This window comes from Pantherophis guttatus, chromosome 1, assembly GCF_059756535.1.
Source record: "Pantherophis guttatus breed Tessera chromosome 1, ASM5975653v1, whole genome shotgun sequence".
NCBI lineage: Eukaryota > Metazoa > Chordata > Lepidosauria > Squamata > Colubridae > Pantherophis > Pantherophis guttatus.
Window position 1 is genome coordinate 124,836,096 of NC_142063.1, and position 27,699 is coordinate 124,863,794.

The 27,699-nt window shown below is 40.6% G+C and overlaps 2 protein-coding genes across 7 annotated transcripts in view; one reads left to right on the forward strand and one right to left on the reverse strand.

Annotated features, from left to right (window-relative positions):
• Nucleotides 1-3,702, forward strand: part of EPB41L5 (erythrocyte membrane protein band 4.1 like 5) — a 70,227-nt gene extending 66,525 nt beyond the window's left edge. For both annotated transcript variants that reach the window (XM_034422289.3, XM_034422298.3), the window contains exon 26: nucleotides 1-3,702. In XM_034422289.3, coding sequence (XP_034278180.2) covers nucleotides 1-55 — 55 coding nt within the window. In that variant the 3' untranslated portion in view covers nucleotides 56-3,702.
• On the reverse strand, nucleotides 3,652-25,821 carry LOC117668419 (attractin like homolog atrn-1-like). Of its 5 annotated transcripts, none has more exons than XM_034422313.3 (8): nucleotides 25,595-25,821; nucleotides 16,293-16,514; nucleotides 14,654-14,733; nucleotides 12,242-12,320; nucleotides 11,057-11,103; nucleotides 8,898-9,018; nucleotides 8,566-8,752; nucleotides 3,652-7,940 (listed from the first exon to the last, which is right to left on the reverse strand). In XM_034422313.3, the coding sequence occupies exons 2-8, from the start codon at nucleotides 16,450-16,452 to the stop codon at nucleotides 7,256-7,258; spliced, it is 1,359 nt and encodes a 452-aa protein (XP_034278204.2). In that variant the 5' UTR covers nucleotides 16,453-16,514; nucleotides 25,595-25,821; the 3' UTR covers nucleotides 3,652-7,255. The 5 variants fall into 5 exon arrangements, with proteins under 5 accessions (XP_034278204.2, XP_034278201.2, XP_087737859.1 ...); XM_034422310.2 differs by lacking the exon at nucleotides 25,595-25,821 and adding an exon at nucleotides 24,910-25,152; XM_087881733.1 differs by lacking the exon at nucleotides 11,057-11,103 and having other exon boundaries at nucleotides 25,595-25,780.
• Nucleotides 25,822-27,699: the final 1,878 nt, after the last annotated feature.

Consider the following 27,699-nt stretch of genomic DNA (forward strand, 5'->3'; position numbering starts at 1 on the left):
TCCTGTTACTGAAGATACTACACGGCAGAAATGTTTACTCACCACTGAACTCTGAGCTTCAACAAATCTCATCTCCTAGTGTATTTAGTGAGCAAAGGACTTACCTGACATTAAGCCATGCTTATGCCATGGTTCACAAAGAATGGTTTCTTTACTGTAAATCCTTCAACTGGAACTAAGAGTATGATTTTAGGACACAGAGCTGCTGGGAAACCTGAGTATCTCTTGCAAAATATACGGGAACAAATTCTGAGATGTCATGAAATCCACAGGGTTTTCATCCACTATAATGCTTTTGCTAGAGAATTCCTTCCTGGTTTTATAGGTGCAAATGAAAATGCTCACAGAGATAAGCTGGGTTTTTTTTTCCGGCTTAAACCCAATTATGGGGAAGCTGGTGGCAACAGTAAAAGAAAATAGCAGTGACATTTTTACAGTGCTTTTTTGTGGCCATCTCTTTTTATCTTCTTTTGTATTGTTATCTAGCAAATGTTCTTGATTTTAATCTTGTTTCTAGACTCCACACTTCTCCACACTAACAATCTATGGAAGTGAAAATGCAGCACCTTGATTGCAATTTATTCTGCTGGCAGATGCTCTCTTAAGGAAAGAAACAATGTTTTATTAAACATATCGAAGCTACTACATGTGTGGATGGACGACTTTCACATCTTGTTCCATTAAGTCACTAAAATATTGCTAGGTAGTCAGTGGATCTAGTATGGGGTCCTTGGTGCTCTCTGAGCTTGGTTGTTTTCTTGCAGAAAACATTTGTTCTCTTGCCCCGTCAGTGTTAGTGCGAATGGTCTTTGTGGTTTCTTGATTTGGCTGTTGTTTATTATTAGCCTGTTTGACTGAGTTGGTACTGAGTTTACTTCTTGATTGTTGGTCTAGTGTTCATCTCTGCTCATCTGTGTATTGATTACTGGTGAGGAACTGTTTTAGTCTTTTTGTTTCTTTTTTGGTTGTTTGATTGTCTCTTTAGACAGGGTAAGACAGTAATATATATATAAAAGCAAAGCCCACTCCCTTTAGCACTGATATTTCATTACCAAACTAGGTAACATTGTCTGCAAGAAAACAACCAAATTCAGAGAAGAACCAAGAACCCTACCATTCAGCCATGGGCTACAGATACTCTCTTGTATCAGTGAACCTAGTTTCTGTTAGATTAGCTTGAAGGGCTAGTCTTCTTTGGGCTTTCCACTAGCTATTTTTTGGAAAGTTCTAAAGTTTGAGCAGAAATAATCTGAGGCTTTTAAAATCACTTCAAATGCATAGTTAGAATTACTATCCTTTTTGTGTGCTTCATTCTGTACTTTTCTTCAAATCTACTTGTAGTTGGAATATGTACAGTATTTTGTTCGTGACTGGAAAATTAAAAAGCAAAATATACCAACATTATGCCAACTTTCCTATATTAGATGAGTAGGTATTTATATATCAGATTCCTTCCTTTGTGCACTAAACTGCTGTTTGGACTAGTTTGAACTAAACCTATATTCTGTTATAAATTCAGGGGGAAAAACTAAGCAAATCCTGAGTTTAATTTATGCTTAGAATTTTGGAAAACAAAAAAATGCCCTTGGGCTTGTCCAGTTAAGATTTATTCCTATGGGTCCGGTATCCAACTCATCCCGCATCTTCTGTCCCTTTTCAAAATAAGCAAGGAAATGCCTTAATTCTGATTCTTCCAAAACAGCTCTGCTTTGCTGTGCATTATTGAAATACCAATTTCTAAGTCATTTAAAAACACGACTTATTACTTCTTCATTTGTGTGTCTGATGGAAGACCTATAAGCATTTAGGCAAGAAAGCAAGGAGTGCCATGAATTTCTGGATGAACTTGAGGAAAAGCAAAAGGGCCCCGTCAAAAGTTTCTTTCATAGTGGAAGTGATGTTAAAAATGCAAATGTTCCTGACTCCACTGTACATGCTCTTCCTTTCATAGCTGGTTGCTGCTTGTGAAATAACACAAGCTACTTTGCTTTGATCTGCAATACTTGTTTTAAGCAATTGCTTCATAAAATAGTATAATGGGAACCAGAGTGGGGGAGAGGGAGTGGTTACTGAGGCAAATAACTTCGCGTCAATAACCATAGGACATATCCTGATTACCAGACCTCAGGAGGCATGACTTTTGAAATAGCTTAGGTAGCATTTAATTGGTTATTGATTTTTTAGACATTTCCCTGAGCCAAGATAAACCCACTGCTTTTAGGAACCTTGCCTGTATTTTTACAAGGGATGAAAATATTTAGGGTGACGCTATCTTAATTCTTGATGTAAGAATGAGGAGAGGTTGGTGAACACGGTGCTGTTTGCCTATTATCCAGAAAGATAGCTTTGCTAACTTTGAATTGTCTGGATAATCCTAACCACTAGAATCTTGTGTGCTGACTTTTTTTTTTTTAAATAAAAAAATCCAATGGCTGTTGTCATTTTATTTTACTAACCTGATGTACAGCCGTGACAACAAAAGAAATTAAGATAGCTAGTTCTCAATTTTGCTTTATAAAATATATATATATTAGGAATTACTCTTAAATTACAGTATCACTGCCTCGTTTACTGACTTGATCCTTACTCAATATAACTGACAGAATTTTCCAAAACACATAACCTATTTTCAGTTTTTTTAAAAAAGGAAACTCTAATGTGGTATGGAAAATGGAATACTATTATTATCAGCACCACATTTATCAGTGGGTAAAGTCTACTTGGCAGTTATGTACAAAGATATAAAATTACAGCTATCACAACATAAAGAATTGAAAGCCTTTTGTCAAGAGAACAGCCTCCACTGCAGGCTTCAGGTCTCTAATGGGGTATCTGGTGGAAACTGCCTTAGTGTCTCTTGTGATTGATTAAAATGGACCAAAACAGCAGATTTTTTTACTTTGACTAATGAATGCAAAATTGCAATTTGTGTTTATTACCAGCCATTGTTCACTCTCAAGCTGTCCAAAGAGGCTTAAATTAGCTTGCATTTTTAACGGGCAATCTTGTTTGACTGCTGAAGCTTTTCCTCTGGTAAAATCATTGTGAAGTTTTTCCTACAAATGTAATTTGCCTGCATGCATAAAGCCAAAAGTCATTCCAGATTTGTCTCTTTTTCTTTACATGTCACACATTACAGTGCTTGTGTCTCTGGGTAAAGATGCCCCAAGTGGAACCACACCTTGTTGCTCCATAACTAAAGTGTCTGTGATTATTGAGGCAGAACAGTTTGGACCTCTGTTATTAACGCTAAGCATTAACATTCCTCTTGGAGCAAAATGTTCACCTATTCTCTGTGAAACAGAAACAGAGTAACTACAGAGCATTCTGCCATAACATTCCTAATGTGATTGTTTTGATTACAGATTCCTTTGTTCTCACATGTTTTCCCTAATTGGACAAACTTACTATGAAGTATGTAAGAACTTCTATTTTGATTGTTTTTTTTTAAAGAAAAATCTCAGACTAACTACTGTATTTGTATCTTTTTAAATGATGTAGTTGCTCAAAGTATAACTTATTTTTTTAAGTATTGTGTGTATGAGTGTATGTGTGTGTAATAAGTCATGCCAGATGTACAAATTATGCTAGAATGATTGCGCTAAACACTGTATAAGGGAACAACAACTGTGATTTGTAGGCCACTTGGAATCAATCATAAAAGTTGTAGTTTATTTCTAAATACAACGCAATTGTACAAAATGTCTGCTTAAGTGTTTTTTCTTCTAGCAGAACAATGCTCTTAGCTGCTGATCCATGTATTTCAGAACGCTGACAAAATCGTCTGTTTCCTTAAGGATATCCTGGTTTGGAGTGATATCCTGCTTTTCGCAGCAGAAGTGACCCTACATTTCTACTTCCTGGTGATAACATATAAGCGAATGTTAACAAAAATAGCTGCAATAGGGAGGGGAAAGGAGGGCCGCATATTTGACTTTTCATCCCTAATGGGAACAATCAGCATACAAATGAAGAATCAACAACTCCTCTTGTTTCCCAGCTGCAATGCCTCAGGAAATGTGTCTTACAACATATCAAGTGTTCAGTCATCTTCAGCCAAGCTGCAAATCATTCAGCAAGTTTATGTCTTTGGCTTCCCCTCCCCCCCTCAATATGCCGCCATTTTAAAAAATCAGAAATACATATTATTATTGACAAAGTAATTAAAATCACAGTGAATAACATATTTACAAAATTAAACTAATATAGTTTAGCCCGGGTATAAAGATTCAGGCAGTATAAAAATATAATTAATAAATATAACTTTCGTAGCATATAAAACATTTTCTTTTAAAAAAAAAAAGCATTCTCAAAAAGGCACCATGCAGGCTTTTCCTGATGCTGTATATACTTTTTCCCCTCTCAAAAATTAAGAAAGGGTAACTTTCAAGGGATCATTTTCTCAACGTGTAACGTATTTCGTATAGACTGCAGTTGGAAGTAACTATGACTCTTAAAAGGGACGTAGCTACAGGCTTGGCACCTCCTAGTGGTGACTGCTGGATATGGCACTTTAAGTGCCAGAACTAAGATCCAAGCCAGCCCTCCACAGGTCTAACTGCTTTGTGGAGGGCCTGTTACTAGATACTAGCCTTAATACAGAATCAGTCCTAATCCCCCCGGAATTATGAACACCAGTAACAGACAAGAACGCCAATAGTCAACACAGAATGGACAACCATAACTTCCCGTGCTTCTGTGGTTCCCAATTTAAAAGTAAAAGGGGCCTCAACCAACACCAATTACACCGCCACCCGGCAAAGGTGAACACCGAGCGCGTACCAGCCCTTCCCACCAAACGCCTGGCACTGACCCAGGAGGAGGATGAAGCACTAAAAGCATGCAGACAGACACTGGGAGAGGGGAATGATAAAAACAGTACTGTTCACCCTCCTTGCACCCTATTTCCTGGGTCGATCGCATGAAACGATTAAAAAGCATCTTCAATTGACCAATTGGGTTCCAGCAACTGACCCCCCAGAGAGAACAGAGCACCGTCGTATACCAGACCACCCAGAGAGATCAGACTCCACTACACACCACACCAGCCGGTTGCATCCCCCACAAATGGATCTGGCTTTGTTACTGCTATCTCATGGAGACACGCCCTCCTGGTAGCCGTGGCTAACCATCTCAAGAAGACCAAGATGGGGGCCAAGGAGCTGGCCCAGATCGCCCGAGTCTTTCAGAACGGAGAGATTAGCAGAAAGCAGTGCAGGGCCCGACTAAACCAGCATGCCAAAAGCTGGTTCCCACACACGTGGAAGACATCGGCGACCAAGCCTGCTGGAGCGAACTGCCAATGGAGCAATAAGTCCTTCCGTAGAGCAAACTATGCCCAGGTTCAAAAACTACAAGCTCCGGTGTTACGAAGCTGCCTCCACTGTCTTGTCCGGACGCTGGAGAAACACGTAGAAAGGACTGGCACCAGTGCCACCGGAGATGGAAGAATACTGGGCGGCAGTATTCACGACACCGAGCACAATCGATGATAGTGTACCTGCAGAGCAGCCTGCAGTCCTGTGGTCCCTCATGGCAGCCATAACCCCGTCAGAAGTCACAGCTGCCCCTTATACCGAAGACGGAGAATCCATTGTCTCCTGGGGACTACAGGCCTATATCGATTGCCTCGACCATCCTCCGGGCGCTCCACAAGATCCTTGCCTGGCGCCTCCGAGATATGCTCCAGCTCTCTCCCCTCCAGCATGCGTTCCTCCAACAAGACGACTGCAGTTGAATGAGTAATAGCAAAATCACTTCTGACATTACTGTGATGGTGCAAAATAAAAATAAGGAGCAAAATAAATGATTTTGCCAATTTCCAAAATGTTAAATCAGTGAATTCGTCCCAGAAAATACATAGCCATGTCTGTGAAATGACAGAGAGGCTCAGCCCAATGTGGATTTTTTATGTTAAACTAATGACATTAAATCAGTAAAATACTAGGCCAACTGAAAACCATTTTCCCTTTTCTATTCTGCACAAATGGCCTCTCCCTGGCCTGAAAAGCTGACCACCCATGTTCCACTCTCAGTGCCAAACTTCTCTATATAGTTGACTGTTTGCCAAAATCCTTCTTCTGTGATTTTGGAAACAAAACATGCCTAGGCATTCTTGGCAGTGTGAGCTTCACAAAAAAAAAAAAAAATCAAGAAGCATCACTGCAGGATATCGAATTATTTGTATGTGACATGCGTAAGGCCAAGTTGTGCTTGCAGTTGCATACTTGGTAGGGGATATGATAAAACGGATGACATCAGATTAAGAGAGACCTTAATCTGATGTCATCCGTCACAAATGCATGGAATACTGCAAATTGATACGGCTAGAGTGGATGAATGTATTTTGATCATATTCGGAGATCTATTTCTAGGCCACTTTCAAGTTATGGAAGGAGAGTGCTGTAATGCAGAAGTAATTGCCTGCATGCCGCTACTCTCTGGGTTGTAGGGTCAGAAAGAGCCGCAACAAAAACAACTGGAGAACCTTATTTCAATGTGAATAAAGATTCTCTGAACTGTGCTGGAACAGACACAATTACTCTTATAGATCTATAAAGTTATATGGCTCTGGCACTTTAACTTGTATTGGAGGAGCTAATATAGGAGCCTGATGAATTTCATATTTAGGGGAAATGCTATTTTAAACAATACAGTACAACAGCTAAGCATATGCTAAGAAACACCCTCCTCCCCCGTTCAAATATCATTTCAACTGCAAACTCAAGATCATAGAGAGGAAGCACCTGTGTTAACCTGTTAAGATAGCCAAACAATTGTTAATCTAACATATATCAGAATCCACAAGATTAGTTTACAGTGCAAATGCAGAATATTGGGTTTGCTGAATAAATGATGGTTAAGTTTTAAGTTTTCCTTGCATTAGCATGTAAGCCTGCCATGCCAACGCAGCTGCTGAACTGAGCTTAGTCATGGGAATGATTTCACTGCATCCTTTATACAGGCAATTTGCAAAGGGCTTTGAAATGGCACATGCACACAAAAAAATGAATGCAACAAACGGCTGCTGTTGCTGTTTCCTATTCATGCTGCCTCATCTACATCTGCAGACCCAAGTTGTTCACAGAGCAAAGAGATGGAAAAAATCTCACACTAAATGTTTTACGGATTCCCGTGTATTTCGGTGGTCATACAAAGTTTGAATTTAGGTTTCATGGTACAATTGCAATTCTTTCTAGATGCTGACTTCACTGAGCTTAGGCATGTCTTCTACCTCTTGAGAGTGGTCTGGTATTTAAGTTCCGTTTAGTTCAATTTGCCAAAATGAGATTGCAGACGAACTGGACAGAGGTTTACCGCCAACAAGTAGCATCACAACAGAGGATTCACAAATGTCTCCACGTTCATTTTTCAGAGTGTCCAAGCTTGACCCTCTATCTGTTAGATCCATGGTGGCAAATTCCTGTTCCTTGACAATGTTGAGATATGAGGTTCTTTCTTCACACAGCAACTCTGCTGCCGGATCTGAATTCAATTCTGCACTGGATGTGGTTTGATAGGAAGTGAATCCTAGAGAATCCCTTGAAGACTGGCAAAACGTTTTCATTTCTATGTCAGAGCCACCCTCGTTGTTGAGTATCTGGTACATGGGCTCCTCGTGAAGATGCTCAAAGAAACAGGTGTGCTGTTTAGAAAGAGTCAGTAGCTTTGAACAACGCTTTTCTTTAGACTTCAAGCAACCAAGCGATCTCAGTGGGCAATCAGCAGCCGCTTGGGAACCAAATCCAGTTGGCAGCATCTGGTGATATGCTTTGGAAGAAAGCGCCACTGGGCTAGGCAATTTTATCCACATTTGAGATGGGAAATGATATTGCCACAAAGTACTATTTGGCTTATTGCTAGAAAGTCCTCCGCCAAGGACTAGCATGGAATCTTCCAAGATTAAAGCCGAATGTCCCACCACTCTTGGAGGTCCCTGGCTGGAGGCAAACATAGCAGAGATAAATCAGCACAAGGGTGACACACACGCTCATCAAAATGGGCTCAACTTCCCAATGCTTCTCTCCAGTCAGGGTAATGCATGGAAAAGTCATGAACCACTTTCTATACTTTCCACCCCAAACAGTTCCCATAAATTATGTATTCGGGTATTGTTAAAAGGCATGGGAATATTGTCCATGCTCCTTAAATTGTCTCCTCTGTGCAAACACTATCCATTCATAACTGGGCAATGGCTGAAATAAAAGGGGTGAACCATGTAATCAAAAATGTTTGCTTCTAGAAAAATAAGACCTTCCCTTCCAACAGTACCCATATTAGAAACTTCAACTCTGTATCCAGGTTTTCCTTGCCTGTGCCTTCCCATGCCACTCAAGTCCTCCTTGGACAACCTTCTCCCTGTTTTCAATTGATGTGCAAACATCTTTAAATCCCAGGTAACATAAGTGGAACATTGTGATGCTAGTCTTCATGGGCTAATGTGTAAAAAGATTGACTTGCTCTTCTGTGCAACTCTAGGAACAATTGGCAGGGGAGAAACAGTTGTATCTTCACCCTCTTAAACTCCTTTTGCAACAGCTAGCGAAGTTACATTCAAACAGTTACCTTCTCCTGATACTGGACCAGTTGGTGGCTATAAAATCCCACATCCAGAAGTCCTTCTGTTCACTCAGTCCCATTAATCCTCCAAACAAGTACATGCCATTGCCATAAACCACAGCAGAATGACCATGTCGTGGACCTGGGCTACTCCCACTGGATGCAGCTGATAGAGGGGCCCATTGTTTTGTATCTGAAGGAAGATGGTTATTAGAATTCATTACCTTTTAAATAGATACAATACATTTTGGATGTTTCAAAGGGTTTTTCCTCGCATCTCGCATTATTTACCCATTAGATGAGTAATGGGTAAATAATACTGAGAAAATGTAACTTACCAAAATGAAAGGTCCAAAATTCTTGGGAAGCACCTTTAATGTCAATGTATCCCCCATATATATACATATTGCCCCTGTAGACCACAGCACTGTGGCCCTTCCGATTAACAGGAACTTGAACCTAGAGATGGAGAGTGAAGACAAAATGAACCAACCATCCTTAATTATCGTTGCCATCACACCAATAGAAAGCAGGCAGATATCGTAAGGCCGTGATGGCGAACCTCTGGCACGCATGCTGGAAGTGGCACACAGAACCATCTCTCTGGGCATGCCAGCCATTGTCCATCGTTCTGGGTTCCGGCGTGCCGGCCAGCTGGTCTTCACATGTGCGGGAGCGCTGGAAACCGTAAGAGCAGCAGCCCGGTGCGCATGCAGCGAAGATGATCTTCCAGTTTGTGGCACGCATATGCGCACCGGCCAGCTGGGTCTTTGCATACGCATGCTCACCAGAAACCGGAAGACCAGGTGGCCAGTGCACATGTGCGTGCCAGAAACCAGATCATCATCTTCCCTGCACACGCATGCGCAACGAGCAGCTGCTCTTCCGGTTTCTGGTGTTGTGTGTGCCCGTTTTAGCACTCAGTGCCGAAAAGGTTCGCCAACACTGTCCTAAGGCATTCATGCTGGTCTACTCATATGGAAATCCTTTATGTCCTCCCCAGCACATTTTAGCAACATCCTTCAAAAATAGTGTTCCTTTCCGGTTTCTTTACATTTATCCCTATAGATCAGGGGTCTCCAACCTTGGCAACTTTAAGCCTGGCAGATTTCAACTCCCAGAATTCTGGGAGTTGAAGTCCGCCAGGCTTAAAGTTGCCAAGGTTGGAGACCCCTGCTATAGATGGAATCACACTAAAACGATTGAACATCTCCATAAATTAAGAGAATGCACATGCATATGTATGTAGATATAAAGACATAGATGGATAGAAAATAGAGAGATTCTATAAATATATTATTATATATTAAACTATATTTTGTGGAGGTTGGAGAAGAAATGACTTCAAAGTTTCCTACATCATACAGATGATGTTCTCCTACTGCTAAACAGGAAGGAAAATGAGAAGTCAAAACTGTCAAAATATAACTTTTGGCTAGGTCTGTGGAATCATGATTGTAAGGAAACAAGAGGGATCTATGCATGGATGTTCCACATTTGTTTTGCCTAGAGCCACACACAAGACCATGCCCCTTTAGAGACTAGGAATTGAATGGGGCTCTCTTGGTTGGTCTGAGTTAAGAATTGTGGTAGTGCAGATGCCTTCCGCTCCCTGAGTTTCTCCACATTTAATACAGGAAGGCTGGTAGTGCCTTTTCCAACTAACAAAATGTATTAAAAAGCATAAGCTTTTGTGAACTACAGCTGACATATTCATAGAGTGGCTAGTCTGACGCAGGATTTAAATTGCAGGGAGGAAAGGGATGAGAAAGGAGGGAGAGACAGGTTGGTTATGGGGAAACTCCAGTAACTATAACATGTGAATTCAATCTGTGAAAGAACAGAATAGAATAGAATAGAATAGAATAGAATAGAATAGAATAGAATAGAATAGAATAGAATAGAATAGAATAGAATAGAATAGAATAGAATAGAATAGAATTTTTTATTGGCCAAGTGTGACTGGACACACAAGGAATTTGTCTTGGTGCATATGCTCTCAAGTGTACATAAAAGAAAAGATACATTTGTCAAGAATCATAAGGTACAACACTTAATGATAGTCATAGGGTACAAATAAGCAATCAGGAAACAATATCAATATAAATTGTAAGGATACAAGCAAAGTTACAGTCATATAGTCATAAGTGGAAGGAGATGGGTGATGGGAATGATGAGAAGATGAATAGTAGTGCAGACTTAGTAAATAGTTCGACAGTGCATACATCGCATACATAAAATTAATTGCAGCCAAAGAACCACTCTTATTTCAACATTCAGAATTAAAGAGATTCCTTTCCAAACGTGACGTGTCAATTATGTGAATGACCCAGAAAACCAAAAGCATCATCATCTTAAACTTATCCTGCTACCTCATGGCTGTGGCTCGTCTAGTCTGGAGCATACTTTTCAAAGTATGTAACTAAGCAAGCTATTTGGTCAACAAAGCAACAGGTTTCATGGATGATTCATTATATTTAGTTGTGTTATTCCTTACCACACCCGCTACTGCTGCGAACCGGCAGGCTATCCACTTGGTTGCATCTGCAGGTGTATAAAATGTCAGTCATAGCATTAACCACAAGAAGGTGCTACTGATCTGCTTGCAGTGCTATGCAAGCACTAAAAGGAGAGATTGGCAGGAAAAGTTGCAGGTTGTATTTCCTTTACCAACAACACGCAATATAAATACAGCTCCAAATACAATTCTCAAGGCAGTGAATGGCAATGTTCTCTTCATTTTAGGAACTGTTTCTAAACAGCAAAGCAAATATCACAATCTAGAGCTGTTCATGTGTGTCAGATGACGATTCCCATGATTTTTGAGCAAGTTAATGTTGAATACTACAGGTTTGAAGCCATTGAAGGGTATCAATCTAGAACAGGGGTGTCAAACAGGTGCCCGTGGGCCGGATGGGTCATGCACAGGCCACGCCTACCTCAGCTCCGTGAATGGAAAAAACGTAGCAAAACGTCACGTGATGGCAATGTTGCCATGACGCAGCGAGTTTGATACCCATGATCTACAACAGGAGTGTCAAACTCGATTTCATTGAGGGCTGCATCAGGATTGTGTTTGACCTCAGGGGCTGAGCTGGGAGTGGCCAGGGTGCTGTGCCAGAGAAAACAGGCTCCTGTGCCCCATTTTTGGCAGTGATGGCCTCCTGCAGCCTTCTGGCAGTGAAAACAGTTTTTGCCGTTTTCGGTGCTAGAAGGCTGTAGGAAGCCATTGCGGCCAAAAATGGAGCCTGGGAGGGCCGTGCACAGCGCTCCTGAGCTCCGTTTTCACAGACAGAGGCACCGTGGGCCAGTCCTTCACTGTTTCCAGGGCAGCCCCGCAGGCCAGATCTAAGCACCCTGTGGGCCGGATCCGGCCTGTGGGCCTTGAGTTTGACCCTCCTGATCTAGAAGGTTAGCTCAACTAAGGTCAATTTAGACAAAGCAATTGTCTGGCTCAGCTTCTGTGGGGAAAAAAAAGTTACAGTATCTTCTTAGTTCTCCATACAAGCATACAAGAAGAGGAGGAGACTATTATTGGTTTGATATGTTAATCTGTTCTTTATCTACAACCCTTTCCAGAATAGGTTGTACATGAATAAAAATACACTGATACAAACTAGTACATATTTATGAAATACATGCATAAATATATCGGAAAGATAAAATCTGTCTCATTCCACACCTGTGTCATACATCCATAGAGGATTTCTCTTCTGTGTGAAAGCTGAATCCACCATTCCACCAAAGATATACAGGATATCCTGAAAATACAATAATTTTCCAGTGAATCACATTTGCATTTTCTATAGTTCTTTGCCATTCAGTGTAAGATTCAAACCAAAGTCTGAAAGTTTCATTTCTTTGATAAGCTTAATACAAACATCTTCAAGCTCCTATAATTACAATATCAGGAAGCATTATAAATTACCACTTCTTTATATTTTTAGTTTCACATGGTTCTATGTTCTTCTCAAACCCATTTCATCAAAAATATTCAACCATGCTTCAGTATGACTTTAGAACCCATCAACGAGGGAGGCAAAGAACGGATGCATGTCCATAAAGTTACTTTAATCCAGTTTCCAATCCACAATATCCACAATATCCAGTGACAGATCACAATATCCAGTAATAGTTCATTTTTCAGCATGGATTAAAACCTAAACTGTTTCTCAAACATTTTTTTTTATTTCAAAAGCCAGGTATTGGTAGTATTATGTTAATAGTGTTGTGCAAAATGCTACTCATGATTGAGTTGATTTAAGCGTTTCCCTCATTAAAACTACAATTGAAAAGCAGCACAGATGGCATCAATAGTCACAACAGATAGAGGTCCCGCAGATTATTGTAATTGAACAAAGCCCCTCCCTCCACCTAGACCTTCCAGGTATTTTAGATTATACCATTTGGGTCTACAAGCCAATCAAAGTGGACCTCTAGTGGATCATAACTGCTGGAAGCATTTAGTTGGCAAACATTATGGTACTGGCCTGGCAGATGATACGGTGTAAGACCCCCAGAAAAAGAGGCTTTAAATAAAATTTTTAAAAAGTGCTCCCTGAAAAGTCTTTTTGACAGCTTCTGCACAAGAGCTACTGTTTCAGGTTTTTTTTAAAAGTGGCCTTTAAAAAATGTATTTCATTATTCCTCTAAGCAAGGGGCCCAACCTCAGCAACATTCATCATTCCCTCTCTAAATCAGCTGTATCACAGCTGTAGTGATAGTAAAAGATTATAATTGAGACCATGTAAACAAGAGAAAAGTGACAGGCAACAGAGTTTAGGTGTGCTTATTCTCTCCCTTTCTAAATGCACACATTTGAAGAAATCCACTTTGGAAACTGAAGAGGGTCCTAGCCTCTTCTTTTGACAACTCTCTTATAATAGTTTAGCTCACTTGCAGGAAATCCTGCTACAGGAAGAGATCAGCTTCGGCTGCTAAAACAACAACAAAAATCCCCAGACATTCCTAACTTGAAGCAGGGGGATACAGAGTAGGCCCATTATCAGATTGAGCCACACTAGAACCATTTATTTGACTAGGACTAAGGTGAACCCAATCTAGGACTAGGACGACTAGGACTAAGGTGAACACCCTGACCAATCATTCTGTCAACCTAACTCATAGAATTAGAGGATGTCCTTGAGTTCCCTCAAGAATGGCAGAATATAAATCTATGCAATATAGCCATAAGAACAAATAAGTCAATGAAATGCCAGTAAAAGGGGAAAACAATCTACAGGTAGCCCTCAACTTTCCACTGGATGTTTAACAACCATTCAAATTTATGACAGTCTCTGAAAGGGTGTTTTATAACCCACAAAGCACTTCCAGCTCTGCCTATTGTAAAACATGGTGTCATCGCTGTCATATGATTGCATTTCAGCTCACATTTAGTTTGATTGGAAGCCATTCAAGTTGATCATAAGATAGCAATAGCACCTAGACTTAGATATAGCTTCACAGTGCTTTACAGCCCTCTCTAAGCGGTTTACAGAGTCAGCATATTGCTCCCAACATTTTACGCACCTCAGAAGGATGGAAGGCTGAGTCAACCTTGAGCCTGGTGAGAAACAAACTGCTGAACTGCTGGCAGCTGGCAGTCAGCAGAAGTAGCCTGCAGTACTGCATTCTAACCGCTGCATCACCAAGATTGGTGACATGACATGGTCATGTGACCATGGGATACGGTAACTGGTCGTCAATGTATTTATTAATGTAAAACTTATAAAGTTTTACATTAATAAATAAATTGACGACCAGTTACGGTATCCGATGGTCACATGACCCATGATTTGCAATGATTTTTTTTGCCAGTTTCCAATATTATTTACTAGTTTTGGGGGGGGAAACCCATCCATTTAGTAGAATGGATTTGCTTAAGAACAACATGATTCATCTATTGGCCATATGATTCAGACTTACAATCACATGATTTGCTTAATGACCATGGTAGAAATGTCCCAAAAATCAGCTCTAGTCATATGGGTACCTCAATTTACAACTGCAATCAACTCCAAACGAAATTCCAGTCCCAATTGTGATCGTAAATTGGGAATTCCCTGTAAAGTGATTTATAGCTAATATAGCTTGCCTGATAATCCACCATTGTGTGCTCTTCCAGTTCTTCTGGGCCATCGTTTGAATTTTCCAGTTCCTCCCATTCATTACTCACTGCAGTAGAAAGAAAGCATATGATAACATCAATGCAGCTTTTTGATTAGCATTTGCACTTGCTCTCTTTGGAAATTACAATTTTAGTAGCAGAATCTGCAAATCAAATCACATCCTGGATGAATGGGTTAGGGTTAGGGTTTGGGGTTGTAGCACCCTGAAAAATAGGTCCAATTTTTTACCCTTCCTGAACACTTAGCTAAACATGCATTTCAAATACCTCCCAACATCTTTTTTCTTTTTTGTCCCACTAGCTATCTGCAGAGAAATATAGAGGGAATAACATCAGAACACAAGTGTTTGACATTAGAGAGGGAGGAGAAGAATTGGCTCAGTTACTCCTTTTGGCTGCAGACTTGTGCATTTTGAAAACGTCATTTCAGCCCTATGTTCTTGGCAACAGTCAAGTATCCTGTGAAGTCCCGGGGTTTTCATGTTGTAATCAAGTCTTCATAAAATCCAATTTGGACCATTTCCATTCCCACTATGAAACAAACGTCCCTCTATTCCAGATATAAAGCTATTATTCTATTACAGGTAGTCCTGAACATATGACTACAATCGAGCCCAAAATTTGCACTGCTAAGCAAGACAGTTGTGAGTTTTGCTCCATTTTACAACTTTTCTTGCCACAGTTGTTAAGTGAATCCCTGCAGGTGTTAAGTTAGTAACACGGTTGTTAAGTGAATCTGGCTTGTGGAAAAAAAGATTGTAAGTCACTTTTTTTTTTTGGTGCTGTTGTAACTTCAAACAGTCACCAAACGAATTGTTGTAAATCCAGGACTACCTGCATAGCAGTCTACCATTTTATGTCAGCTTTGGAAGCCATATTAGGCCAGAAACTCCAATGCTGCCACCTTCTCATGTGTGGGAAAATAGGAGAGGGGGTTAGTAGACATAATAGCATTCTTCCTGTTGGTCAAGGTCAGGGAGATCCGGCATCTGGAGGAAGAGTGATCAGGGGCTGGGTTGAGGTGAAACGGACGTTGATTGGAGCATGTGACCGACTGGGGAGAAAGGGGATGGTTTTGGGAGCTCTGACTTACTGAAGGAAAACCCAGGCTTTTCAGATTCGGGTTTTCCCAGATGTGCCAGTTTGCCTATTCTAGTAAAGAGAACTTTGGAAAATGCCTGCTTCTGCGTCTTTACTTGGAGTTGGGTTTTTTTCTGGAACGCTGACATTTTAGATACTACACAAGTAGCTGAAAAAGTAACTTAAATGCAGTCTTGCTGGATTATATCATTGAGGCCAGTCTGTTTCCAATAAGAATTAGCTGGTCACCTCTTCATGGTTGCGAAGGCAACAAAAACAGTATATAAAAACGGATTTGATAACCGATTCATAGTTATAGCTATATAACACTTCATTAAATATCTAATTAGATTATTAAAATACTCCAGATTATCTTGCTTGAAATGAAAAAGCCATTACAGAAAAAGCCATTACCTCTGCCTGGTGGCCATTTCAAAAACAACAATACATTCCAACAGGATTGCATGATTGTAGCTTTAGGCATTTCTTTTCATGGCCTAAAAAAACCAGAAAGAGCATACTTTACCTATTTTGAATCTCCAGAAATCACTCAAACTAGTATTTCTCCGGCCACCATAAACATAAAGGAATCCCCTACAGATGCAGCAAGCATGTTTGTATCGATCGCAGGGAGAAATTTTGCTCTGTTTCACTGGGTTCCATGAAAATGTTGTTTTCCTTTTCATCCCTGTGTTAGCTGGAAAACACACCCATGTGGAGATGACGTCCTTCAAACAGTAGCTCCAAGCTAAAAAGGAAACGAGAGTTAAGAATGGAGACAGGGAGGTTACCGCAACCATTTCTTTAATTTGCTTATTAACTGAATTGGCATAGGCTCACCAAAAGTGACTCTGGATGGATAAAAATGACATATATGAAAAATGTAGACAACCACATTAAGAATTAAATAGTATAAAAAAAAAACCAAATATATTGTAGAGGACAGTTGTCAAACTCGCCGCGTCACGTGACGTTTCATTATGTTTTCCCCCTTCGCGGAGTTGGGTTGGGCATGGCCTGCGCATGACCCATCCAGCCCACAGATCGTTTTACTGTAGAGGATAAAAATGAGCACCACAATAGAACAATCTGGACGTATCTCCAGCTTCCTTTACATGATGGAAACATTACTGAGAGTAAATATGTTGTCTATGATGTTAAATATATCATATGAGCGGAGAGAAATTGGTCCTGTTCATACAGTATAGCATGCTTTATTATAACTAGTGTTGCAGTGGACTGGAAACAGTTAATCCCAGGGACAGGAAATTAACAACTCTGATTAATAGCCTCAGGAAATACCCTGCTTCCAATAAAAAAAGTCAGCAAGTACCCTGCTTTCAAATGAGAGTATTTATATATGCAATCAAATGAAGGAAACAAACTTATTTTAGTGCAAAGGAAAAACCTGTTTCTTTTTGTATAGTAAAGGAATCTGCATCTGTGTATACACACATACACACACACACACATATATATATACACACCAGTGGTGGGTGGCTCCCAGTTTGTCCTGGTTCGGGCAAACCGGTAGTGGCAGGGGTGGGAGACTCCGCCCACACGCCATCAAAAATGCTCTGCACATGCATACTGAGAGCGAACCGGTAGCGCCAGGATTTGAAACCCACTACTGATACACACACATACATATATGCAATAACCAATAACCAGTATTCTTCCTATCAATAGGAGAACACATTAATTTTTACAGCAACATTATTTTGTGATGCAAAACCCCAACCTGAAAATTCACTCAAAAGCAATTGTTGTCTCCTGTTAATACAATTGGGATGGTGGTCGTTTCAGTGCAAGATGGGCCAAGTTCAATAAAAGACAATTTTGGTCATATGTAAAGAATTAAAGGGCAAAAGCATATCCCACTGCAAGTAGTCCTTGACTTATGACCCCAATTGAGCCCAAAATTTCTGTTGCTGAGTGAGATATTTGTTAAGTGAGTTTTGTCCCATTTTACAGCCTTTCTTGCCACGGTTGTTAGATAAATCACTGCAGTTGTTAAGTCAGTGACACAGCTGTGACCTGACTTCCCCATTGATTTTGTTTGTCAGTTATACCAAACTGCTGGTATAATTTTTCTCATGAAAAAATGGCATTGTATTGGTGCCAACAATTACACAATGTACTAAGTCACCCCGTAAAACCAGTTCTTGGTCTCTATAAATACATTGGCAAAGCAACAATGGGAGAGCCTTCTCTGTGGGGGCACCTGCCCTATGGAACGAATTGCCCCCGGAGATAAGGAGGATTCCAGATCTACGCACCTTCCACCGCGCCCTCAAGACCTTTCTATTCCAACAAGCCGGGCTGGCCTAACTCTTTTAATTGAGTAATTTAGTTCTTAATTTGATTTTAAATTGGGAGTGTTTTAATTGTCGTGGGCCAATACTATTTAATTTGTTTTAAACTATTTTTAAATTTTGTATTCTATGTATTTGTATCTTCGGTCCTGAGTCCTTCGGGAGAAGGGCGGTATATAAATTTGAACAATAAATAAATAAATAAATAAACAATGGCCCAAAATGATCTAAACACGTTTTTTTGTGTGTGTGTGCTATTATAATTACACATGTTCCTCCACTCTCTTTTGAGCACTGTTGATGGTTTTGTGCTTTAGCATATGGTTAAATTGACTGCCATTTTTAATATTGTCATACATATTGTTTTCTCTTACTGACATTGAATTGTTTTTTCACCGTATTACTGTTCTAATTATAGAAAAGTTGTGTGAAATGTTTAAAGAAAATACAAGTAGTCCTAGACTTACAACCACAATGGAGCTCAAAATTTATGTTGCTAAGCAAGGCAGTTGTTAAGTGAGGTTCACCACATTTTTACAACCACAATAGAGCTCAAAATTTATGTTGCTAAGCAAGGCAGTTGTTAAGTGAGGTTCACCACATTTTTGAGGAGTTTTTTGCCATAGTTGTTTAAGCCAATCATGTAATCATTAAGCAAATCCCCCATTGACTTTGCTTGTCAAAATCCAGTTAGGAAGGTTACAAATAGGGATGATCACATGACCCCAGGACAGTATAACTGTCATAAATACAAGTCAATTGCTGAGTGCCCAAATTTTGAGCACATGACCATGGGGATGCTGCAAAAGTTGTACTAAATGTGAAAAATGGTCATAAGTCACTTTTTTCAGTGCCATTGTAACTTTGAATAGTCACTAAACAAATGGTTGTAGGTTGAGGACTACCTGTATTACCAATTGTGATACCGTATCTGAGGACTAATTAATTCATGCTTCTTTTCTTAAAAATGTATCAATTCACTTATATTGGTATCTTTCCCAAGAAAAGATAGAAGAAGATAGATTAAAGATAGAATTCTTTTTTGGCCAAGTGTGATTGGACACACAAGGAATTTGTCTTGGTGCATACGCTCTCAAAGTACATAAAAGAAAAGACACGTTCGTCAAGATTCATAAGGTTCAACACTTAATGACAGTCATAGGGAAACAGTCAATATAAATCTTAAGGATACCAGCAGCAAGGTTAGTCATACAATCATAAATGGGAGGAGATGGGTAATGGGAACGATGAGAAGATTAATAGTAATGCAGACTTAGTAACTAGTTTGACAGTGTTGAGGGAATTATTTGTTTAGCAGAGTGATGGTGTTCGGGAAGCTCTTCAGCTATTAGAGAATTATAAGCTTCTTTTTTTAAAAAAAAAATCTACAGTTCTTAAAAATAAAGCTGGGGTTACATGTCATTTTATAGCACTGTTATGTTACATTACACTTTACAATCCACTTAGCTAACATGACATCTCTTTTCAAAACAAAACTTTTTTGGGACACACTTAATTGCAATTAATTGCTTTTCATCAATGAGCTGTCTGAGAAATAACTACTTCAAGCTTTTAACTAATGGACAAAAAAAAATATACTGTGATGCCCCCCCCCAATTGGGGGTCCAAGTTAACTGGCAGAGCCAGGTTTTTAGGCTCTTCAGAAAGGTCAGGGTTCATTGCATTGTTCCAAATCTGGGATTTCTAGCAAGCCAGCAAAGGCTTCTCTCATCAGGACTAGATAAAGAAAAGACCTGCTCTGAAGTGAATTCTTATAGCTGTCCCTGAGGAGCTCTGCTGATGTAGTGATATGTAGGAATGACCCTGAGGGTTGCTGGGAAGGGAGAAGCAGCTGCCTACGGATAAGAGAGGGCAGAGTCATAAGCGCATAACAGGCAGAGAAAGAAACTCAGAAAGACTTATCAGGCTGTAGCAGAGACAGTGGGAGATTTGTATTTTCAGACTTGCAAGAGTCCATTAATGTGGCCTTACAATTAGCTCATCTAGACAGGTTTCCTATTCAGTCTACCTAGGAAAACTGACTGCCGCACTTCCATAATTTTTCATGTTCTCTTTACAAGCAGCTCTCCTCTCCTAAGCAAGGGGCTCCACTTACAATTACCATCTCACTATTTTTATGCAAGCCAGGTCAATTTACTCATATCCTTACAAATTATAGCGGGGGGGGGGGGGGGGAGAGAGGGAAAATAAGTATACATAGAATTCCATTTTCTAATTTATACTGCACTCATTTTCTGAATGGCAGGTAACCAAAGGACTGAAAAATTCTGTTAAAATTAATCCTATAGAAGGATTAATCAAGATAATCCTATAGAAAGGGACATGGTGGTTCAGTGGCTAAGACGCTGAGCTTGTCAATCTAAAGGTCGGCAGTTCAGCAGTTCAAATCCCTAGTGCCGCATAAGGAGGTGAGCTCCTGTTACTTGTCCCAGCTTCTGCCAACCTAGCAGTTCGAAAGCACGTAAAAAATGCAAGTAGAAAAATAGAGACCACCTTTGGTGGGAAGGTAACAGCGTTCCGTGCGCCTTTGACGTTTAGTCATACCGGCCACATGACCACAGAGACGTCTTCAGACAGCGCTGGCTCTTTGGCTTTGAAACAGAGATGAGCACCACCCTTAGAGTCGGGAACACTAGAAATCTATAGAAATCCTTTTTGTCATTTCCTGGTCCAATCTTCAGCCCTGGGATTTCCTGATGTTCTACCTCTGAGCTACTAATCAGGTCCAACACTGCTCAGCCGTTCCAATATCAGCAAAAGTCATCTGGCTCCGGCCACATATAGTGACCAGTTTAAAAAGAGGACTCTAATTCTATAAAGATAAGATTTATTAAGGTCCTTCATCCTAAAGAATTAGAAAGCTCTGAGAAATGTTCTGGTTTGTTTTGATCTCTGGAAGGAGGACGGAGATTTACCCCTGAATAACTTCCCCTAAAAACAGGATCACTGCTCTACTTTAAAGTCACACAGAATTAGGACAGTATCTGGATTTATTTCTGCAAAAGGGCAGAATTGGCATAGCCCCATGGCAGCAGAGTGGGGAGAATCACTGGAGTCTACCAGCATCTGTCATTCTTTTGTTCAAACATGTGTACCCCCCAAAAGCACTTTAGAGGAAGTTATATCCAACTCCCGCATACATAAGCACATGCATACTAGGACAAGCTGTGTCTCTTTGGCCCCCAAAAGAATATACTGTATTGAGGTCATTAAGGTCAAAAGCTTTATAGACAAGCCCAGGCAGTAAAGATTAGAATAGCTCATGCAAACTATTTAATCCATCAACCACTTTTAGAGCTGCAATATGTGATATGGCAAGGGATCCAATAACAAGTATAACTGACCAGAGAAAAATGTTCGGGGTATTCACCAAATAAGCTTCAAAAACTGTTTTCTCAGGAGCTACCGTATTTTTCAGACTATAAGATGCACCTGATTATAAGATGCACCTAAATTTAGAAAAGGAAATCAACAAAAAAGTTTTTGGCCTCCACACATCCCATTTTCAGGCCTTTTTTCAGGCCTTTTCCAGCCTTTTTTTTTTTTTGGCCCATTTTCAAGGCTTTTTACAGCCCATTTTTGAGGCTTTTTCCAGGCCGTTTTTTCCAAAAAAAATTGGCCAAAAAAAGCCTTGAAAACAGGCCCAAAAGGCCTCAAAAACTGGCTGAAAAAAGCCTCAAAAACGAGCTGAAAAAAGCCTCAAAAACGGGCCAAAAAAGCCTCAAAACAGGCCCAAAAGCCTCAAAATAGGCCAAAAAAGCCTCAGAAATGGGCTGAAAAAAGCCTCAAAAACAGGCAGAAAAAAGCCCCAAAAATGTCCCCCCCCAAAAAAAGGCCTGAAAAAGGCCGAAAAAAGGCCCGAAAATGGGGCGTGCAGAAGCAAAAAAAAAACGGCTGGCAGGTGGGCAGGCTTTGGCAATATTCGGTCTATAAGATGCACAGACATTTTCACCCCATTTTGGGAGACAAAAAAGTGTGTCTCATAGTCCAAAAAATATGGTATTATATTTGTTGCTTCTAAGGTAGAAAGATGCAATGGTGTAAGAAATCACTAAGTATGATTCATCCCTTTCTGTTCCTCTTTCTCTCCAGGTTTTTTCTTTTTAAATTTAAAAAAAATTATCAATTACTGTACATGCTTAATATAAAGTTAACTGGAACCACCAAACGTTTGCAAATTTCTTCTTCTTATTTTGTATCAGCAATACACAAGGAGATGAAAATAAATTTATTCAAAAGATAGGAGGTGTTTGAAGCTAAAATACAGATGGCACTGTCTTTCTTGCAAAAAAAATGGAAAATATCTAAGACGAACAATTCTAAAAAAGGAAAGTGAAAAGGTTGGGGCTTTCTTTGAACATCAAGGAAACAAAGATCAAGAGAAAGAATGATGATTAAAAAGGATATAAACTCATGAACTACTGTGACATTTCAGACAAAATTTAGAATGGTCCACATACACTGGGCTTATATCAACGGATGAACAAATTTAGGAAAAAGATTTGCCTCCTGCAATGCTGGAAGAAACTGCTTCACACTTATTGAACAACCCAAAGGACCAACCAGAGTATTAGAGGAAATCAATCTCAGATGTTCATTAGAAGCAAGGATCTCAATACAAAAGCCATGTTAGACACATCATGAGGGCTAATAGAAAAGATAATGCTGGACAAGAATGGATTGAAGGAGAAACCAACAGCACACGAGGGGGTTAGGCAGAGCATAGGAAGCTATACAAATGCACCTTCAAGAACTCTATAATAGCAATAGCACTTAGACTTATATACGGCTTCAAAGTGCTTTACAGCCCTCTCTAAGCAGTTTACAGAGTCAGCATATTATCCCCAACAATCTGGGGTCCTCATTTTACCAATCTCAGAGGGATGGAAGGCTGAGTCAACCTTGAGCCTGGTGAGATTTGAACTGCCAAATTGCAGTCAGAACTAGCCTGCAATACTGCATTCTAACCACTGCACCACCATGGCTCTAATGCAGTGATTCTGACATACAACTGGAGTGTAATATATGTTTTTTTGGCTATTCAGTAAGAGGCAGAACAACCTGGAGAGCTTTTATCCATAGTCAGTCACCAGGAATCAACTACAGCTCTAAAGAACGTAACAATGACAAATTCATGTTTAGTCACGCTGATGAAGGGATTCATTTATGTATTTATCAAATTCATTGGCCACCGATCTTACTACAGAGTAATTCCATGGTATCTTGGGCAAGCATTATTTCTCAAGCTAAATTTCCCCCCAGAATTTGATAACTCGATAGTAAATTATATGGATAGTAAAGTTCTACCAAAAGAAAAGTTCTACAGAATGTCAATAGTCCTCAATCCCAAAAAAATGAGAAGGAGGCAGTCCAGCATGAATTAAAGCCAGTTTGCAAGTTTCTTATTATTTCACTTTTGTTTTTGTAATTCTGACTGACATGGTATCAGATTTCCTCTTCAGTAAGATAACAGTACATATTTACCAACAGAGAGTAAATTCAGTGTGAGAACTCATTTTAAAATACACAGCATTTTGTCTTTTGCCCTTTCCTGAACAGCAAGACATTCTCAGAAGGTGCTTCTGGGCTTTCTCGGAATATTCCAAAATACCTTATACTTTGCACCCAATAAAAAAATCTGAGGGCTGCAAAAGGTCTCTGGGGATTTCAGCTCTGGAGCTTGTTTTTCATACCAGGCCTCAGCTGTTGAACATGAGAAGCAATAGGGGAAGGAAAGGTCATCCACTCGCTAATAAATGTCTATAAACAGCTGCCACATACATCTAGGTTTTGGGTAGAGGGGTAGATATTCCCCATAGAAGTTGAAATTTAAGAGACACCCCAATACAAATTTGCATTTGTTTAACAGAGCACTGCTTAAATATCTCGCAGTGCTAGAAAACTGCAAAGGCATGCTGCAAAGTGCAAGTAAAAGGGCAGATATTGGAAGAAATCAGTGATTTTCTCCCCCATTATCCTTTAAACTCAGCAGTATGGGAGCAAGCAGGAAAAGGAGGTGATCTTTCACAACTCAACCAACACAATGGAAGGGGCGGAACAGTCAGTTATGAAAGAAAAAAAAATGATATTACACTATTTCCTTTTTGAAAATTCCTCTGAAGTTGAAGGAAATGAAGCCTTAACTACACAAATGCAATAGCGCTCAACGGGTGCTCTGAAGACCCCTGGAGGTCCTCCTGGATCTGCAAAATCAAATAACTATTTTAAAACGTTTCCATTTTTAATTTCTAATGCACCAACATCAATAAATGTATCCCACATAAGCCAAAGTCCTCAATCACTTTTGAGACGGTAAAAGGGGTCTTTGGATCAAAATGTTTTGACAGCGGCTAGAGACTAATGCAACCTTTCACCCACCACCCAAAACTAATTATTGCAAGAGATCACACAGCGTCCATCACCCTCCTGTTTAGGAATGATAGGAGATGCACTGTAGGTTGGAGAAGCTACCAGGTGGATGGGATGCACCCTCCACCCCCCCACCCTCCACCCTCCAAGAAGATCTGATGGCTCGCGGAGGTTTCCTTACTTCTGCATGAAAATTCAGAGGGAAACCAATTCAAAAAAGGCAGAAAAATCGAGAGGCACAAGCGCTCCGGGAAAAAGAACGTGTGAATAAGCTCCCCCATCTATCACGTTTTTAAAAAAGAGGGGGGAGAAACCAGAGGCGAGCATTTAGTCATCGACGCGCGGAAAGAATCCAGTTTTAAAGTTAAAGTGGTGGGGGGGACCCTGATTTTTCACCATTTACACAACCCCCATCACCACCCCCGTCACAACACATACCGTTGCAATCGGTTGCCGCCTTGCATGCCCTCGGCAAGCCGCTCGCCTCTCAGGCCAACCCTTTGCCGTTTCCTTGCGGGTTTTCGTCCCACCCCCTCCGCCGCCTTCTCGCAAAAAACAGCCTCCCGCCCGCCCCCCCCCACCCTCCTCCGCTATCGCCGCCTCCTTCAGCCTCCGCCGCTGAGGAGGCGCTCGGAACGAACCGCTCGCCCCCGACTCCAAGGCCCCGCGCGGGACAGACACGCCGCCCACGTGGGCAGCGACTGGCTGAAGGCGCGGGAACGCGCGACTTCGCCTTTTTTATTATTATTATTATTCCCCCTCTCCACGCTTCGGGTGGGAGGGCGCCGTTCTACGCATAGGAAAAGGACGTTTGATAAGAGCGGGGAGTGGGGAAATGTACCGATTACACGGCGAGGGTTTTGGCACGTCAGGATGCGCCCCAAGCGGGTCAACCCGCGTTTTTTTGTTTTTTGTAGTTCTACTGCGTCTGGGGAACGCATCCTCTGTGATTTGGTAGGTCGTAAGAACCTTAGAAACGCAGGTCCGAGAAATAAGGGATTCCGACCGTGGGCAAGCACAGCATGCAAAATACGTTCCCTAGCTGGAATTCACGGAGTCACGGAATTCACTCGTCACGGAGACCCACCCCTCCCCAATGTGCTTTGGTTTTTTTTGGCGGTACCTTTTTGTGGGAACGTAGCTATCGTCAATCACTCGTCGTTAAGCAACCCTCCCTTTGCTTGTCATTGGGGATTTAATTCCAGGAAGGCTTTCTCAGCCACTCCGATCCTTAGTCATTGTTGATCTTGGCGTCTTAAGATATCTGAGGAGTTAAGACACTCTCGGAATTCAAGGAAGTCTTCCTTTTCCAAGTGAAAACGCTCGCGCATTCCTGACACGCATAAACTTGGAAGAAAGCCTCCACGGAGCTCGGGGCCAATAGCGGAGCCTTTCCCAGTTGCCTTAGCTGAAATGCTGCCCACCCACAGCCTCCAGCTGGCATAAAACCCAGAGAACTGGGACGTTGTGATGGGTGTTTCTCTGATTAAACTTAGGGTTTTGTTTTGTTTTGTTTTGTTTTGGCACGGAAACCCGCTCCCAAAGATACGTACGTAGCAGTGCATTTTACGATTAAGTTACCCTTTAAAAGATGAAGCCAAGTAAGAGCAGTGACAAAACCTCACCCCTAGGAGAACTGCCAAGAAAGAGAATTTGAGAACTCTTGCACTTCTCAAGATGTACGCCTTGTATATGCATAGATTTGGTCTTTTTTGTTTAAAGCAGGATCCCTCAGTCTTTTGCAGCCCACAGGCAAGCGTTTTATTTTTTAAAACTACAGAATGTGCAACTGCAAAATAGCTTCTCTGAAACTGTGATTAATTCCAACTGGTTTTGAAAATCCACTTATTTGCTCAATCCACAATATAACATTAAGCCATGATAAGGCTTGTTTGGTTTGGTCTGAATGTGTTGTGATTTGTAAACTCTAATTTGTGGTATTACTGAAGGCATTGTATCTTATTCAACAAACCATGTTTTGGTATCATGCTGATGATATCTAGCTTTGTATGTCCACCCTTGGCAAATTAAGAAATGCTAAATATTGATGTCCTGTTCTGTGGCTGGAGGATATTCTCTTTATAGAGAACAACAGGCTTCATCTGAACCCTAGCAAGACCAAGTGCCTTTGAGTTTGGGGGCTGTTGGTTACAGGGATTTAGCATATTAGGTTCTGGATGTGGTGGCACTGCCCTAGACAGACCAAATGTGCAATCTGAGGCTTCTCCTAATTCATGGTTCCTGCTCAGAGCAGTCGTGGCCAGGAGGTCCTTTGTGCAATTCCATGTTTCCACAAGATGCATTAGTTGCCCGTATGCTTGTGGGTTCAATTCAAGGGGCTAGTTATGACCTATAAAGTATGGCATGGGATGGATTATTTGACAAACCACTTCTTCCTGGTTACATCTACCCATCCCATCACAACCAGCAGGAGAGGCAGGATATAGGTGTTTCCTACAGAACTGGCTGTACCCAGGAAGATATATTTTTCTACCCTACACCTGCCTGGGGCTCATCACCCCAGATCTTAGATTGGCCTTGATATTCCCAGTCTTTCCATTCCCACCCCACTCTGGGGCCAGCCAGAGGTGGTATTTGCCGGTTCTCCGAACTACTCAAAATTTCCGCTGCCGGTTCTCCAGAACATATCAGAACCTGCTGGATTTCACCGCTGATTTGGGGGGATTTTCTAGTCTAGTCTACTTCAGAGGGATAACATTGTGCAAATCAGATTTTGTGGCTTGTAAGCCATGAATAATAGTTTAGCAAACCCAGCCAATGATAATGTATTAAATAAGTGCTGGTTGGATAAATCAGGATTGGCTATAATAGGAAAACTGGTTTAATTTTAACTGATTATTGTATCAACCAGCAATAATATTCTAACCTGTTTATCTTTTTAACATACTTACATTTTTTTTAAAAAAAGAGCCAAAATTACTCTCAGGTGAGCCCTGGTATTACCTAAAGATAATACACCTCTCAACAAAATCTATTTCCTATAAGCAAGAATCAGGTGGAGCATAATCAGCAATCATTCAATAATCACTTTAGAAACTTTTTTCAGTTTGCTGTTGGGAAATTATTTTCTTCTTCCTGCAAGATGCATCAAAACTGAAACTGCACAATCTCTTTTAAAAATTGAGAGAATGAAGAGCTGGGAGAAAAAAAAAAAAGAGAGAGAGAGAGAGAGAGAGGAATGAACAACTGAAAGCATGTAATGACAAC

Bases quoted from the DNA above. Each gene is read 5' to 3' on its own strand.
- LOC117668419 (XM_034422313.3), bottom strand. From the start codon at position 16,452: ATGAAAAGGAAAACAACATTTTCATGGAACCCAGTGAAACAGAGCAAA. The intron at 12,321-14,653 runs GCAAGCTATATT...TTGTATTTTCAG, and splicing joins ACACAATGGTGGATTATCAG to GATATCCTGTATATCTTTGG. The intron at 7,941-8,565 runs GTAACTGTTTGA...GTTTGCCTCCAG, and splicing joins TGGTCCAGTATCAGGAGAAG to CCAGGGACCTCCAAGAGTGG.